This window comes from Terrapene carolina, unplaced genomic scaffold (genome assembly GCF_002925995.2).
Source record: "Terrapene carolina triunguis isolate 2854851 unplaced genomic scaffold, T_m_triunguis-2.0 Scaffold558, whole genome shotgun sequence".
NCBI lineage: Eukaryota > Metazoa > Chordata > Testudines > Emydidae > Terrapene > Terrapene triunguis.
In genome coordinates, this window is record NW_020664909.1 from 152,085 (window position 1) to 170,229 (window position 18,145).

Genomic DNA, 18,145 nt, shown 5'->3' on the forward strand with positions numbered 1-18,145 from the left:
CCATCCCCACTGCCAGCTTCACCACATGCTCCCCCATACTTTGTTCCCTAACATGCCCCTCTTCATTCCTACCATGCTCAGCTTTTAAAAGTTTATATGTATCAATATATACATATTGTTACATATTATCATTGGCAGATATAAACATTGCCAAAACTTAAAAATATTGACGTGTATGTGTTAGGGGAGTATAGGGGCATGCTTAAGGAGCAGGGCTCTGATAAGTGACACGTTGGGAGCTCTGGGTGCTATGGGGGAGCAAGTGTCTGAGGTGGGGTCTGGGTGGGAACTTGTGGGGGGGATGTGATGGGTTCGGTCACAGAAATCCCCTTAAGACTGTCACCTGATGTGCTGAAATTACCTCTGAGCCTGTTTTTCCTGCCAGCGTGGGACTTCCAGAACCCTGTCTTGTTGAGCCAGACACGCAACCTGCTGCAACACAGACTCAGGGTCTGGTCCATGCTCCCAAAGCTGCAGACTTAACTGAAAACAGCTCAGCAGGTCACCTGTCTCCAGCACCCAGACATCCAGTTCCCAATGGGATCCAAACCCCAGATAAATCTGTTTTATTCTGTATAAAGCTTATACAGGATAAATTCATAAATTAACACTGATAGAGAGATATGCACAGCTGTTTGCTCCCCCAGGTATTAATCACTTACTCTTGGTTTATTAATAAACAAAAGTGATTTTATGAAGTATAAAAAGTAGGATTTAAGTGGTTTCAAGTAACAACAGACAGAACAAAGTAGGTCACAAAGCAAAATAAAGCAAAAACACGCAAGTCTAAGCTTAATACATTAAGAAACTGATTACAGGTAAAATCTCACCCTCAGAGATGTTCCAATAAGCTTCTTTCACAGACTAGACTCCTTCCTAGTCTGGGCCCAATCCTTTCCCCTGGTACAGTCCTTGTTAGTTCCAGCAGACATCTCAGGTGGTAAGCAGGAGTTTTCTCATGACTGGCAGCCCCCTTTGTCCTGCTCCACACCCTTTTATAGCTTTGGCACAAGGCAGGGATCTTTTGTCTGTGGTTGGCCCCCACCCCTCCTTCTGAATGGAAAAGTACAAGATTTAAGATGGATTTCAGTATCGGGTGACATGGTCACATGTCCCTGTGAAACCTCATTCTTCATTACCAATGGGCTGGCCCACATGTAGACAGGAAGGCTTGCAGGTAAATAAACCCATTCACAGTTCATTGATTCTGAAGCACCGTTAATGGCTTCCACTTAATATGTTTACATCAGTAATACAAGTTTATATCTTATTTTTCTAACTAAAAATAAATTATTTTTCTATTTTTTTTAATACATGCAAACAAATAGGATAAACACACACAGTAGATTACAAGCTTTGTAATGATACCATACAAGGGGTATTCAACATAAAGCATATTCCAGTTATGTCATATTCATAAGCATATTTCCATAAAACACATGGAATGCAACGTCACCGGGGACATGGGGAAAATCTGTGGGATAGTGGCACTGTAAGGAGTCATGGTGAGTGAGCGGCACAGGGAAACTTGGGTTGCATATGATACGTTTGGAGGAGAAGTGGAATTTGGGCTGGAAGGGGCCTAGGAAAGGGAGTAGTGAGGCTGGGTGTTATGTTCTATGGTCCAATCCAGACAAGTCAGGGGTTGTGGCACCATCTGCCCTCTAGCCGTGGGTGCCTTAAATGTTCTGCTGCTGTGGCTCACAGCCTGGACACCAGCAGACAAGCATTCACTGAGTGTCTCTGTGTTAAGCAGCTCTGGTTCAGCAACTCTGATTTCAGCAGCCCGCTTTTTATACCCCAGCCACACTCTGGTATCCACCAGCCGTGGTTACTACTAGCCAAGTGACCCAACACACTCCCAGTCCCGAATTTTCCCAAAACTGTGTGCTCTGCAATGTCCAGCTCTTTCCTTGACCTTTCAGAGGAATAATAAGATTTGTTTACTCCTCTAAGGAGACAGAGTTCACAGCTTATTCCTTTAACTTGCGTTAACAATCACTTCAATCCAGACGCGATAAATCGATCCCCGAATCGACGCCCGTACTCCACCTCCGCAGGAGGAGTAAGCGGAGTCGATGGGGGAGCCGCAGCGGTCGACTTGCCGCCCTGAGGACGGCTAGGTACGTCGAACATTCACGTAGCTGAAGTTGCATACCTTAGATCGATCCCCCCCCAGTGTAGACCAGCCCTAATAAGCCCCTTGCCCTCTTGCATTGGGATGCTGTTAGGGTCACAGTGGTTATTCGTGCTCGTGGGTTGAGTCTGTAAGACTGAAAGATCCAGATGTCTTCACTTGGAAAAGTAAGAGTCAAAGTGTGGTCTGGTCTCTGCCTAAAACTTAGGTCGACCTAGCTATGTCACTTGGAGGTGTGAAAAATTCACTCTCCTGAGAGATGTAGTTAGGTCAACCTAAGCCCTGGTGTAGACTCCACTAGGTGGATGGAAGAATTTATGACTGTGACGGAAAAACCCCTTCCATCTCTGTAGCAAGTGTCTGTTATAATGGCGTAGCTGCAGTGCCGCAGCTGTGCTGCTGTAGCCCTTGTACTGTAACTATACCCTGTATTTCTGCTCTGGCATACCGCCAGCATAGCTGAATAGCAGCTTCTGAAGAAAAAGGCTGTGGGGAAAAAATATCTGTTAACACAGGATTTTAGTTAGAGAAATAAGTGTGTGTTTTCTGTTGATAAGATTGTTGCATTACTATACTTGCATTTAATTATTTTTAAAATGCTGCTTTTTGTAATATTATGGTAATTACTTTTGAAAGACTAGGTAATTTTTACTCGTCCTATGACTGTAAATGTTTAGCTCACTATTTTGGTAGACTTGCATATAAATTTATATATCTTTGTGGGTGGGTGGGTGGGTGGGGTTCTCTTTACCTTGTGAGTACTGGAGTTTATCTCTGACACAGCAATTGGGATTATGAATTTAATGGGCAGGTGCCATACAATGGTAGGTGGCTACATACCAGATGCCAACAAAATTAGTAGGGTGCAGCTTTTAGAAACTTTCCTGGGAGGAAAGAAAAGTCAGTTAAAGCATACTGGGAAAAATCTTTTGAAAGGGAAACAAAGGCCTTGGCTCGTTTGATGATGGTTGAATTGTCCTTCTCACAGAATGAATTTCAGATCAAGTTGAGGGTTTGTCTGCTAGGCTATCCAGAGATAACATCTCCATTTTTACAGGCCAAAGTTGGGGTAATCTTAGTTTAAGCATAAAGGTAGGGACGAGGTTCTTGTTTTTAGAATTCCACATAGTTTTAGTTTGGTATTCCTGTATCTGAAGTGTTGGTTCTTTTAGTCATTTCTCTTACTGTTCTTTCAGGAATCTGTTTTGTATATAGCCAGTTACAAGTGTTACACTTGTACATATTTTCTTATTTTGTGTTTTCCTGGTGTTGTGGGGACTGCTTTATTTATTTAAAGTCAATGGCAAGAGACCAGAGTAGAGTCTTTGAAACATGCTCTTCATTATCTATAAAAAGATCCAGATAGGTGTAAACACTTAAAATAAGGGTACATTTGGTAGCAGCAAAAACAGAAGTAATTTCTTCTTTTCTATTGAAAGAGCCCCTAAATTGCATTGTTTAGATAGGGATTACAAGCCATTACAGGGACAAGAGCTATGGAGTGGGAAAATCTAAATTCAGCTTAATTTCTTCTGAAACACAGTACTAAATAACTGAGGCCTTGTCTACACTACGGGGGGGGGGGGGGGGGGGAATCGATCTAAGTTACGCAAGTTCAGCTATGTGAATAACGTAGCTGAAGTTGACGTACTTAGACCTACTTACTGCGGGGTCCACGCTAAGCTATGTTGGCGGGAGCCACTCTCCCGTTGACTCCCCTTGCGCTTCTCATTCAGGTGGAGTACAGGAGTCGACGGGAGAGCGATCTGCGGTCAATGTAGCGGGTCTTCACTAGACCCACTAAATTGACCACCAATGCATCAATCGCCACGCATCAATCCCCCGGTAAGTGTAGACAAGCTCTGAGAGGGAACTCCAGGAGATAAGCTTTACCCCTGAGACTGTTATATAAGGAAAAATCGGATGAATATAGTGGTAACATCTCCAGGTTATTATTTCCTTTAAAAGGAAATTAATCAAATTCCCTTTTTTAAGTTGAATAACGCATCTTATTGGAGGCCATGTTCAGGGTGATTGGCTAATGTTCATTGGCAGGCTGTTCTGAGCACAGTGAATGAATAGCATGGAAGGAAGGCATGGAGTTGGCAGTGAGCAAAGGAAACAAAAGGAGCAATTGGAAAAGAGGCTTGATCAGAACATGTGTGACAAGATGTCAGGTTTGTAGGGCACTGCATTTTGGTGCAGAGCTATTCTGCTTACTCACTCTGGCAGCCAGAGCAGATGGGTCTCATTAGCTCACATTCAGGAACATAAAAGGTAGCGTCTTTAAGGCAAGAAAAGGGCTTAGAGAAGGCAGACAAGAAGTTCAGGCTAAAGTTTGTTGTTTGTTGTTAAGGATAATCCCAAGATGAGTGGGAAGGAGGTCTGTTTGGACTCTAGCCTTGTGTCTCTGTGTGCCGTATTGAGAACTGAGTGGGGATTCCAACCATTCCCACAGGCACAGGGATGGAATGTGGGAGGTGAGGAGATGAGATCAGCGATATAAATAAGAGAGAGGATTTATGGAGTAATTTTATGGTGAGAGTGAAAAAGCTTGACCTGAATGCAGAAAACTAGGAAGAGCCGATTTGGGAGAGGAGATTATGGCAGCAACATTTTGAACAGACTGAATGCGAATAGATGGAAGTGGGAAAGTGAAGAAATACTTACAGCAGCCAAGGTGGGAGATACCTAGGGCATGGCTAATCATTGTATCAATGGTGCTAGAGAGAGAAGTATAAATATAGGTGTTCTTATAGCAGTATATAAACAAATGAGGCTGTGGATATCACAAAACAATACTGTGTGTGCTAAAGATCTGAGACATGCAACTGTTTAACACTAAAATATTTTCAATTTCAATTATACCCCCAGGAGCTGGAGTTGTTCTTTCCCTCAAGTGGAGGTCGTGGTCCAGCCAATAGTGCAAAATTTACAAACTGTACTTGTTGCATTATTAAGCCTCATGCTGTTAATGAAGGTGAGTAACATGGGCCTGATCACACTGACATTACTAATTTGGGGGAATAAAAATTTGCAGAGTCAGGATGTATATTTCACTACTGGCTCGGAAGTGCTGTATAGCACAATCGCGGCCTTTTAGATGGTTTACTGCTGTGATTTCTGTCCTCAAAGAGAAAATTATGTACTTTTGTTTGGATAAATTATATTTCAGAATAAGGAAAACCAAATACAAATTTCCATGAAAGAGTGTCACTCACTCTATAACAGCCATCTCAAATTGCCTAAAAGTCTTCACCAGAGGCGAAGGGTGCATTACACAGGAAACAGATTTACAACATTTCTCCTATATCTGCTTATCTACATATACCATAGTTATGTCTACACTTCTTCCACTGTTTGTTTTTTATACTTTAATGGGAGTAGTTAGGAAATTTGAATCCTATGGCAGAAGATGTAGCCCCTGTTGAACAAAAAATACTTTAAGTTGTTGTTCTTTGTGGCTCAATGCAAGCACATTGTGCCATCTGTGTTGGGGAATGCTATGTCCTTTCATCGTATGCTTATTAGAAAAGCTTGATGTCCACACATAACCACAGATAGACAATTCCACATCATTCCCTAGCCTTCAGATGCAGGTGCACAAATAGGAGCAATGTTTATAGTGTAATAATGCAGTGTTTTGGCTCTAAGGTCTAAATATATTTGTGTGAAGAATTAATATGTGGGATATAGCAGAGATTTTTCCCAAGCCGTCTGCAGGGCACTGCAGCGTTTTAGGTACCTCCTTTGTGAAAGTTGAAGTGGAAGCAGAGGAGGGGGCAGTAGTGGTCTCCAGGTCTCTCACTCCTCAAGTGGGATAGCTGGAGAGCTTGCTGCAAACAATGGCTTTCCCAGGGAAAGATCTTGAACTTGCTGCTGCTAACTTCTTGTCCTTTATCTCTGTGAGGCCTTGCATAATATCTGCTATTGAAAGCTTTGCTGTGCAGCCAAGACAGAGTGATTTGGCACCAGCAGCAGCCTGGGATTTGATCATAGACAAGTTGGCACATTTACTATGGTAAATGTTTTGATGAGGATGAAAAAAGTAGATGGCAAAATTGTCAGACACCTGAAATTGAGTTTGAAATTACAAAATGAAGAGCCTGAGCTGGAAATTTTAACTTTAATGCACAACTGTTATTTACCTAAAGTGGTTCAAAACTATCTTTTAATGAGACATCAGGAGTCCCTTTCCCCTTTTCAGTCCTCTTTTCACTTTCTGCATCTCTTTCATAAATCCCCGCCCAGGTCCTTTTGCCCTCTTTCTCATTCTCCTCCAGGCCTTTCTCTGTCACGACTGGACAGATCTTGCCCCCATTTTCACCAATGTACAGGGCTCCATAAGCACTAGAATTGGGGTGGTTCCACTGGGTGTGGGTGGCAGGGAGGTATTTTTGGGGTTGTACAGGATGAGTGTGCACTTTTGTGTGAGGTGGAACCCACCTTTGCAGCCAGAAAGATACAAGGATTAGGCTAGGGTTGAGCCAGAAGATCCATTCAACTTCTTTAGTCCTTTCCTTCCCACCATGAATGGTTGGTAAGGCAGAAGCACAGCTGCTACACAGCTAAATTGAACAGCCTAAGGATATCTTCTCTGTGACTTCTCACCCATCCCTATGCCCTGGATTAGATAAATGGAATTACTTTATTTTAAACTAGGAAAACATATGAGAATGGTGGGATTCAATAACTATCTCCTTTGGAGCCTAAGTAGTCTCTCCATTTCCTCTCTGTTCTCTCCAATGTCAGTTATAGTGGTGCAAAAACCATAGATACTACAGCCTAGAAAGTCATGAGATTTTAGAGGCAGGTTTGGGAAACCATCCAGAAGTTTAGGATTAGGCAGGAATTTGGACACGGAGGAGAGATGAGTTGCTCGTGCCATGGTCGCCTTATACCTTTTAGTTTGGAATAGCTGAGGTAAAGCAAGTCTGCTTCTATTGTGCAGCCTGAGAAGGAAGGAATCTTTCCCCACATGGCCCACGGGAACTCATCTGTGCTCAGCCCACTTAACTGGGCCCATAGATGACTCGTGCCTCCTGATAGTGAGGGACTGTAGCGAGGCGGTGGGGCACCCCACAGCCCCGCGGAGGGACGATCCTCCCCTAGCACCAACATGGGCGGAGCCAGTGGATCCTGCGCCCGTGCCCCAGAGGTCACGGCGCAGGACAGGAAGTAGAAAAGCCCAACTGCAGAGCTCACTTGAACACCAGCCGCCGGAGAGGCCAGATGCCTGTGGCCTAGCTCCGGGTTGGGGAACGCCGGCAGGCTGTGGCCGACCCGAGGACTGGCCGGGCCAGCCAAGCCTACCCCTCGCCAGCTACCCCGAGGAGCAGCCGGGCCGGCCTCTCACCAGCTACCCCGAGGAGCAGCCGAGCCTGCCTCTCGCCAGGTACCCCAAGGAGCAGCCGGGCCTGCCTTTTGCCAACTACCCTGAGGAGCAGCCGAGCCTACCCCTCGCCAGTTACCCGGAGGAACCGATGGTCCTGGAAACCTCCGAGGACACTGCCCTAATCCAGGTACCGTACGTGGGGGAGTCCGGAAGTAGCCCGGGGGCAGCCGACCCTGGTCTAGCTGCAGCACTGCCAGAACCAATGTCAGTGTGTTGCGGTCAGGATCCCCACTGACAGCAGCGAGTCTTCTGCCGCCGCTAGGGCCCCGGGCTGGGACGCAGTGGAGTGGGTGAGCCTGCGTCCCCCCTGCCACCCCACTCACGGGTGGCAGTCTCCCCCCCGCACCAGATGCTCAGCCCCTGCCTAAGGGCCTGAGCTCCTGACTGTTTGTTTGTTGCCCCGCCCAGACCCAGGGCCTGGGCCCATAGCGAACTATTGCGAGGCGGTGAGATACCCCACAGCCCCGCGGAGGGACGAGCCTCGGCCGGGCCCCTTTACAGGGACACAATCTAAAGAGGAGGACATGTGACCGCTCCACATGTCTCTGTCCAATGACCCCCTGCGCCCAGCCCGGGGCCACCGCACTCTCCCTACCCCACCACAGTTACTTGTGGGGGGAGGTGCTCTGTCCTTCTCCCGCTGTGCCTCCACACTGGCCCATTCGGCTGCTCTCCCTGGCAGTTGGGCCTGGGCAGGGAATGAGACGGAGCCACTTCTCACATGCTGAAGCTGGCTGCTCTGGGTCGCTGACTCTGTGCAGTGCAGTGGCTCCCTGAGAGAGAGCCTGGCTGGGGAGGTGGCGGCGATGGGCTTCCCCGCATCCAGGCCCGACTGCCAGGGTTAGGGGCCAAGCGAGCTGCAGTCCCTTCTCCCATCAGCATGTTTCCAGCTCGCTCAGCCCCTGTTCCTGGCAGCTGGGCTCAGATGTGGGGGCGGCCCGCCACCACCACCTCCCCAGCCAGGCTCTATCTCAGGCAGCTGCTGCGCCCTGAAGCAGCCAGGATGAGAAATGGCTGGTCCCACCCCTTCTGCTCCCCACCTGGGCCCGGCTGTCAGGGGGCAGGCACAGTGGGAGAAGAACAGAGCCCCTCGCCCTTCCCTCGGCAGGCCAAGCAGAAATCTCCGGGGGGGAATTTTGACCCTGCATGCCCCCCTATGTGTTGCCTATGACTGGCCCTGTGATGGGCTGGACCCCCTGGGATGTCACCTGGTGTGCTGGGACACCAGTGAGTCAGACTATTCTGCCAGCCTGGGCCCCCTTTACCTGGTCTTGCTGGGTTAGGCTCCCCAGCCTTTTCCAGCCAAGCACACAGGCAGGGCCACACCCAGCTGCACAGAGAGAAAGAGATCCGCTCTGAGAGGGCTCATCTTAAGGGGCTTGCCACAGCACCCAGATGTCCACCCCCCCTTGGAGTACAAACCCCAAATTATATGAAATTCGCCTCTTCCCTCGATGTGGAGGAGAGTATGCACACCTTCTTGCCACCCCCCTCCCCCGCTCCGCCTCCAGTTAGAAATCACATCAACTGGGTTATATTGTAAACCAGAAATAAATATATTAACTGTAACAGTTATATTTTAAGTAGTTAAGAAGGTAGCAGACAGAACAAGGCACGCAATCTAAGCGTAATACATTAAAGAAACTGGTTACATGTAAGTTCTCACCCTAAAAGTGGTTCTAATAATTTTCTTCAGACGCCAGACACCCTTCCAGCTTGGGTCCAGTTCTTCCCCCCAGTTCAGTCTTAATTGTTTTCAGCAGTCATCTTGGGTGGGGTAGCAGGGGCGAACTGGTGACCTGGATTACCTCACTCCCCACCCTTAAATAGGATTTGCATAAGGTGGGAGTCCTTTGTTTCCTAGTTTGACCCCCCACTAGCTTCTTGTGGAAAAGTACAGAATTCAAGATGGATTCCAGTATCCGATGACATGGTCACATGCCTCTGTAGGGCCCCTGTAGCCATTATTCACAGGCTGACCCACATGTTCACAGGAGGACTAAGCTCTTTTACAGTCCATTGTCTCTTGCCGATGGGCCATCAGCACTGTCGGTCTTTTTCATTGTTGTACCTGAAGTGCTGGCAGGGGGCATCACCCAAAGTAACATAGTTGAAATACAGATATATAGTCAATATTCCTAACTTCAGATACAGAAATGATACAGGCATAGAAATTGGATAATCACATTTAGTAAATCATAACCTTTCCAATGATATCTCACATGACCCATCTTGCATAAAGTAATCTCTGTTATATCATATTCATATCATAAGCATATTTTCATAAAGAATATGGAATGACGTGTCACGGGCCCAATCACTGGGGAGCGGATTTAATTCTTCTAGGCCTGTCCTCTTCTAGGCCTCCTTCCCCCTCCTCATGCAACCTTTCTTAGATGCGTTATAGTCTTGGGTCTCTTACAGATAATACCAATATCACAGTGGCATCTCAATTACCTTATATGCACATATATAGTGTTTTATATTACCTTGTATCCTGTGATGAAAGAGCCTATTGTAAAGGGCTATATGCCAGCATTAAAGTTGCTGTTGGGAGCCTTAACTCTGACTTTCCTGACTTCCTTTTGCAATTAAACTCTCAGCTTTAAAGTTGCATGAACGTAGCCTTTGGCTCCTAATAATTTTGCTGCTGTTAGTTTAGCACATTATCGTGCTTTGTGATCTTCACCACCCCTTCAGTGTCTAAACATTTCCACACACACTATCACAGCCATGGGCAAACCACTGAAAGGGTTACTATCAGCAGTTGTGAGGGAGCAAATGATCCACTTAAGGCGCCCCAATGCCAGTAGGATGAGCAGAGGGCTGGGGGACAAGCAGGTGAACCCTGGCTCTGGCCCCAGTGGTAGGAGCAGTAACTGCAGAGGGTGGAGAGCAGGAGGATTGTAGAGGAGTAGAAATGCCTCATCAGGAGGTGTATCTTCAGGCAGGGAGAGTTGGAGCAAAATGGATGAACTACTCAGGCTCAAGGAGACACAAGGAAGAGAAAGCAGTAAGAGGCTCACCCCTTCCTCATTTAACCACTGCTAGTAACCTGAGAAATTATGGGTAGGCCAGCAGCATCTCTCATCATATAATAATGGAAGCAGATAACATGGGAAACTAAATAGAATGTGGTCTGATTGGTGAAGTTGCATGTGTGAGAGGGTGTGATACTTTTCAAGTGAGCAGTTTGCTTTTTTGCAGAAAAATCAATGCCTCTGAATTATATCTGTCAAAACCCCCTAACATTTCTAATGAGTCAGGGAGAGTGAGAGTAGAAATATGACAGTTAGAAAAAAATGAAATATCGTAGAGCCATCTGTCAGTGTGAGAGGTGGCATGGACAGAGGAGCTTGGAGAGGAATTGATGGGGTATCAGAACAGCAAAAGCTTTCAGACAGCAGTGAAAGATTGGATTTTGAGTTGTACGAGTTTTTAATGGAGAGCAACTAAAAATAAACCTTTCCAGTTTCCAGGCTTTGAACATGATTATCTAATTTCCATGAACATAATCAGCTCATTGCATGTGTACAATTATGTGCAGTTGTACTAAAACACTTAAGTGCTTGAGCTTACAGAGAGCTTTCCATCTTCCCTTCCCCTGTGATCTTTGACTGAATTTATGATTTAAGATATGCTTTCTGATCCTATTTCCAATTGATTTTTTTTCTGCAGACTCCATATCATAATAGATCATTGCAGAAAAATGGCACACTTAGCCCTGTGCTGGAAGACACAGCCCAGTTTAACCATAACTGAGCCAGGGAGCTTTTCTGTGAGCTGAGTGGCTATCAGAGTCCTGAATCTAATCTCTAGTTTGCACCCAGTTAATTTTAGGACAGAGTCCTTTTTTAGAAGCTGACTCTGATTACAGTAGATCATTTATAGGGCTCCTATCCAATGACAAAGCAGTGGAAAATCACTGTTGCTTTTATCTCTGGACTCACTGATCCACTCCTGACTGGAATAAAGAAACATCTGTTGCTAGGCAGCCAAAGCACCAGAACTTAGCAACGGTAGTACCTGCAGCAGAAACATGACGCAGTGATCAAAGGCATGTGATATGTAGTGCGAGTGAGAGCTCTGTAAATGTCTGCCAGGATGCAGAGAAACCCTAGGGGCCAGATAAAGGGATGACTGGGAGCTAGCTGAAGTTTAACTTCAGCCGCCAAGAGTGATAGTAACATGTAACACTTGGAGTGGGGGTAGAGATGTGGGCTTGGGGGATAGTGTCATGATCCACAAAAGGAGAGTGTATCATGAGATGTCTTTTAAAAAAGCAAAATACTCACTAGTTTCAGTCTACTGTCCGCATAATACTCTGCCTGATATAGGATCAGAGCTCGGGTCCCTGGCTCCCAGTTTGGGAGTGCCTTGAAGGCAATGTATTCTGGCCTTGGAGGATAGAGAGTGCCTTGCATCATTCTAGCAACCCCCTACCCCTGGCTGAAGCAAAGAACTGCTTTGGGGTGAATTGGAGTGTTGGAAGAGACGTCACCATGATTCAGTGTTTTGAGAAAGGCGGTGAGGTGGTTGTGTTTTTGGATTCTGCAGGGGGCTTATAGAAGCATCCCATTTTCTCTTCATAGAAGTGAGGCTAGAGGAAGGACAGGGTATGTGGTATTTTTCTAGGAAGCTATGTTGTTTATGTAATTGTGCCAGCATAGGAAATAACCATTTCAATGGGACAATAGGGAGTCAGAGAGATTCACTTTCCTCTAAGAGTCCCAAAGATTTCTCCATTCTTTTAAATCTGTCCTGCCTTCTCCCCAGACGTCCTCAGCCAGAGGGATGGTAATTAGTATTAGTTCTTCAATCTCCTGGTTAGGATTATGGGGCACTGTTTAATGATAAGGTGCTTAGTGCATGTGTCTTTCTCCTGTCTCCACTCTGTGCTTGGAGCCTCTGCATGAGAGAACAAGTGACAAACACTACCCCAAGTTTCTCCTGTTCAGAAGTTCCCCAGTGTCATGAGATATCGGTGTGGTCCCAACAGAGCTGATGAAAGTTCCTTCTGAACCACTGGATGTTCTGAGTGAGCTCAGATTTCTTATATGGAAGATCATTTCCTGGTGGCAGTTTTTTATTGCACAGAGTAAGTTCCAGGTTCCACCTTCTACCAAAGTGGGTTCCTCTAGTTCTGGCTTGACACATATTGGCAGGAGATAGTGTGTGGGAAGATTCACTATTACTGGCCATGCTGTACTTCAACAGTGATGAAAGAGGCCTTCAGTTTCCAGAGCTGTTGATGCATCAGTTTTTATCTGGAAAATTAAAAATGAAAAGTTCATAAAGATAAGAGACCAAATTTGTACAATGTCTTCTATAATTAAGGAACAAGTTATTTAAGAAATATAACATTTAATCAGGAGTCAGTCAGGGCTGAGAAGCAAGGGAAAAAATATTGTGTTGAAAATACTTTCTCTGTTCTATGGAATGGTGCACAAATAACAATCTGTGTAAGGATCCACCAGGGAGTTTGTTAGACAGAACTGTGGCAGTGTCTGGAAGTAACATTAATCACCATTTAAGTAGAGGCCAAGACGATTGGGATCAAAGCCTGGAATTGTTGCATAAATGATAGATATTTCATGATGTCCCAGGAACAGAACTGGATGAAAATGCATGGCCACGTTCTTTAAAGAATTGTTAAATTCGATTCTGATCACAGTAAAGTTGTATTATTAATACTTAGTGGATGTTACAATAAGTAAATACAATCTTCTACGCACTTTCCAATCATCCAAGAAGGATGGTCCTTGCTTCAAGAAGCTCTCAAGCTAAGCATGGATAGAATAGGTAAAGGTTAGGGGGAAGAGCAAATAAGCCCCAATAGAAAAATCAATTAATGCTTCCCAACTAAGAGCTTTGGTCTTTGTAGTGCCATGATATCGACTTTCAAGGAAATATATAGTCTTGAACTTTGTCCAAAAAGTTGTAACAGCAGCACCTAAGCCAGTGCAATCAGTAAAAAGCAGGATCCTGAATGTTGCTGTTCTGAATGGGGTGAGGGGGAAGGGAGTGAATTGAAAGGATTCTCTGTACCTTGAGGTCTTTAAACCATGATTTGAGGACTTCAATAGCTCAGACATAGGGTTAGGGGTTTACTACAGGAGTGGGTGGGTGAGATTCTGTGGCCTGCGTTGTGCAGGAAGTCAGACTATACGATCATAATGGTCCCTTCTGACCTTAAAGTCTGAGTCTATGAAAGATCAGGGTTTTATAGCTACTGTAACTTAGCCATATTTCTCATAGGAATAGTGTCTTGTATATTACTATATAATAGGGTAGACTTGATTTTTTTCATGTATTTGTGCAATGTAGCCTAGTTATATTTTGCTGTAGGAACCAGAATTTGGAATTTTCTGACTGTCCTTGTTAAAATCTTATTATTTCATAAACACAATATTTTTAATCTAATTTCTTTGCAAGAAAAAAAAGATAGTGAGAAAATAAAAACTTAAATTTGGTAGTTAAAATGTTGCCGGTGTATTTTATTTGACTATGTAAGTCAATTCAAGTTTTGCATACTCAGGGCTGGTCTATACTAACACTAAGTCAATCTAAGTTACGCTACTTCAGTAAATTACATAACTGAAGTCGATGTAATTTAGGTTGACTTATAGAGGTGTCTACATCATGCTATGTCGATGGTTGACGATCTCCCGTTAACGTAGCTTCCACCTCTCAGGGAGGTGGAGTACAGACATCAGTGGGAGTGCTCACCCATCAGCTTAGCGTGTCTTCACCAGACCCGCTAAATCGACACCGCTGCATTGATCGCAGCAGTGCCAATTTAGCCAGTAGTGTAGACATGGCCTAGATTCCAAGGCCAGAGGGAACCACTTGCGCGATGTTTCAGAGTGCAGTGTCTAACAGGCATCAAGGAGAAATCCTGCCCCCTTGAAGCCAACCCATGGGTCCATTGAAGTCAATGGTTGTTTTGTCTTTGACTTCTTTGGGGTTAGGATTTCAGCCCAGAACTTTAAACCCAGAAGTGCCAAAGATTTAGAAAATCATAGAATCATACAAATGTAGGACTGGAAGGGACTTTGATAGATCATCTAGTCCAGTCCCCAGCACTAAGACAGGACTAAGTATTGTCTACACCAGTGTGTGTCAACCTTTCCAGACTACTGTACCCCTTTCAAGAGTTTGATTTGTCTTGTGTACCCCCAAGTTTCACCTCACTCAAAAACTTACAAAATCAGACATAAAAATACAGAAGTGTCACAGCACACTATTACTGAAAAAATGCTTGCTTTCTCATTTTTACCATATAATTGTAAAATAAATCAATTGGAATATAAATATTGTACTTACATTTCAGTATATAGAGCAGTATAAACAAATCATTGCCTATGAAATTTTAGTTTGCTAGTGCTTTTTATGTAGCCTATTGTAAAACCAGGCAAATATCTAGAGGAGTTGATGTACCCCCAGAAGACCTCTGAGTACCCCCAGGGGTACACGTATCCCTGGTTGAGAACTACTGGTCTACACCATCGTTGACAGGTGTTTGTTCAACCTGTTCTTAAAAGCTTCCAGTGACTGAGATTCCACAATCTCCCTACGTAATTTGTTCTGGTACTTAACTACCCTGATGGTTAGGAAGTTTTCCCTAACATCTGACCTAAATCTCTCTTGCTGCAATTTAAGCCCATTACTTCTTGTCCTGCCCTCAGTAGTTAAGGAGAACAGTTTATCACTGTGACGGGTTCCCCCGGGGTGCAACCTGGAACTGGGGTGCCACTAAGCCCTCGGTCTGTCCAGCCTGGGCTCCCTCTCACACTGTGCTGCTGTGACAAGTTGCAAAGCCCTCCAAGCTTGCACTTTCAATAGCATTCACACAGGCACGGACACACCCAGCTGCAATTATATGCAGGCTTTGGCCCGCCACTGCATGAACCAACAAGGAACGTTCACCGGGTGGGGGATAAGCTTCTCCTAAGGCCTATTGTTTTTCCTAATGGCCCATTACCTTGAATAGGCCCTACACAGCCCACTATCTAGACTGGAAGCATTTTATCTAGTGGGTGTCATCCTACATGTGAAAAACAGATACATAGTCAATATTCATAACTTCAGATAAAAAAAAGATTCATGCATACAAATAGGATCATCATATTCAACAAATCATAACTTTTCCATTGACCCCACACATGACCCATCTTGTACAAAATGCATCATAATTATGCCATAACCATATCATAATAATATTACTATGAAGAATATGGGGTGCAGTGTCACAATCACCTTCCTCTTTATAACAACCTTTTACATACTTAAAGATTGTTATCATGTCCCCCCTCAGTCTTCTCTTCTCCAGACTAAACAAACCCAATTTTTTTTCAGTCTTTCTTTGTAGGTCATGTTTTCTAGACCTTTACTCATTTTTCTTGCTCCCTGGAACTTCTCCAATATGTCTACATCTTACATGAAGTGTGCTGCTCAGAACTGGACACAGTATTCCAGCTGAGGTCTTATCAGTGCTGAGTAGAGTGGAAGAATTTACTTCTCCTGTCTTGCTTACAACACTCCTGCTAACACATCCCAAAATGATGTTTGCTTTTTTCATAATGCTATCTCATTTTTGACTCCTATTTAGTTTGTGATCCTCTGTAACCCCCAGATCATTTTCTGCCATACTTCTTTCTAGGCAGTCACTTACCATTTTGTATTTGTGCAATTGATTATTCCTTCCTATGTGTAGTATTTTGCATTTGTCCTTATTGAATTTCATCCTATTTATTTCAGCCATTTCTCCAGTTTATCAAGATCATTTTGAATTCTAACCCTGTTCTCCAAAGCACTTGCTACCCCCTCCCAGCTTGGTATCATCTGCAAACTTTATAAGTGTACTCTCTATACCAGTGGTTCTCAACCAGGAGTCCGGGGCCCACTTGGGGGACCGCAAGAAGGTTTCGGGGGTCTGCCAAGTAGGGCTGGCATTAGACCTGCTCGGGCCCAGGGCAGAAAGCCGAAGCCCCACCACTTGGGGCTGAAGCCCAGGGCTCTAAGTCCCGCCACCCGGGGCTGAAGCTGAAGCCTGAGCAACTTAGCTTCGCAGGACCCCCTGTGGCATGGCGCACCGGGCAATTGCCCTGCTTCCTACCCCCTAATGCCGGCCCTGGCTTTTATATGCAAAAAAACCAGTTGTTGTGGCACCGGTGGGCAGTGGAGTTTTTATAGCTTGTTGGGTGAGGAGGCCTCGGAAAGAAAAAGCTTGAGAACCCCTGCTTTAGACCATTCTCCAAATAGTTAATGAAGTTATTGAACAAAACTCGATAGATCATCAAACCGTCTCCTTTCCTGATGGAACTAGGGATTTCCTGGGACCTACCTGGCTGAATGGCTTGAATAAGGGGTGAAAGCCATAGAGTAGTGACGGTCCAGAGCTCTAAAGGACTATCTGAAATTTGAGTGGGAAGCCACATAGAGCTGAGCTCCCATACTTACGTCAGCTTTTGAAATTTTGTTCTTAAGAATAAAAGGAAAAGAGCAGGAAATTCTTGTTTGTTTCCTATAATAATTAACCCCTGTCCTTTGTCTGTGTGCATAACAATAGGTCTTTTATAGCATGATTATGCTTCGCTGGGCAAGCGAATGATCTGGATCACTTGATAAGCTGGGTGGAAGAAAGCAATATACATTTTAATATGACTAAATGTAAAGTGATGTGTAGGAGCAAAAATGCAGGCCATACTTACAGGATCTGGGACCCTATCCTGGGAAGCAGTGACTCTGAAAAAGACGTGGTGTCATGCTTGATAATCAGATGACATGAGCTCTCAGTAATGCAATCTTTGGATGTACAAATGGGGGAATCTTGAGCAGTGGTAGGGAGATTATATTACCTCTGTATTTGGCACTGGTGCGACAACTCCTGGAATAATTTGTCTAGTTCTGGTGTCTTTAATTCACAAATGATGTTGATAAATAAGAGAGGATTCAGAGGAGAGCTGCAAGAATGATTAAGGGATTGGAAAATATGCCTTATAGTGTTAAACTCAAAAAGCTCAATCTGTTAAATTTAACAAAATGACAGTTAAGCGGTGATCTGATCAGTCTAAAAGTATCTAAATGCAGAACAAAAGATGGATAATAAAGAACTTTTTAGTCTAGTAGCCAAAGGTCTAAAGATCCAATGGTTGGAAGTTGAACCTAGACCTATTCAGAGTAGAAATAAAGTGCAAGTTTTTAACAGTGTGGATAATAAACCATTGGAATAATTTACAGGAAGTAGTGGATTCTCCATCAGTGGCAATTTTTAAATCAATTTTAAAATCTGTTTTTCAAACAGATATGCCTTAGTTCATAGGGTTACCATACGTCCTCTTTTTCCCGGACATGTCCGGCTTTTCGGCAGTCAAACCCCCGTCCGGGGGGAATTGCCAAAAAGCCGAACATGTCCGGGAAAATGGCGGCTCTGCTCCTCCCCGACTCTTCGGCTCTGTTTAAGAGCCGGGCTGCCCGAGCGCTACCGGCTTTGGGCAGCCCCGTGCCTCCAGACCCTGTGCCGCCGGAGCCCGGGAGGGGAAGTGCCCGGCTGGGGGCGCAGGCTCTGGAGGCACGGGGGCTGCCCGAAGCCGGTAGCGCTCGGGCAGCCC

At 44.9% G+C, this 18,145-nt stretch overlaps 1 protein-coding gene across 1 annotated transcript in view; it reads left to right on the plus strand.

Annotated features, from left to right (window-relative positions):
- Nucleotides 1-18,145, plus strand: part of NME7 (NME/NM23 family member 7) — a 189,803-nt gene that overhangs the window by 68,472 nt on the left and 103,186 nt on the right. Inside the window, exon 7 of the mRNA XM_026659006.2 lies at nt 5,012-5,117. Within this exon, the coding sequence (XP_026514791.1) occupies nt 5,012-5,117 (106 nt within the window). The remainder of the gene's footprint in view (nt 1-5,011; nt 5,118-18,145) is intronic.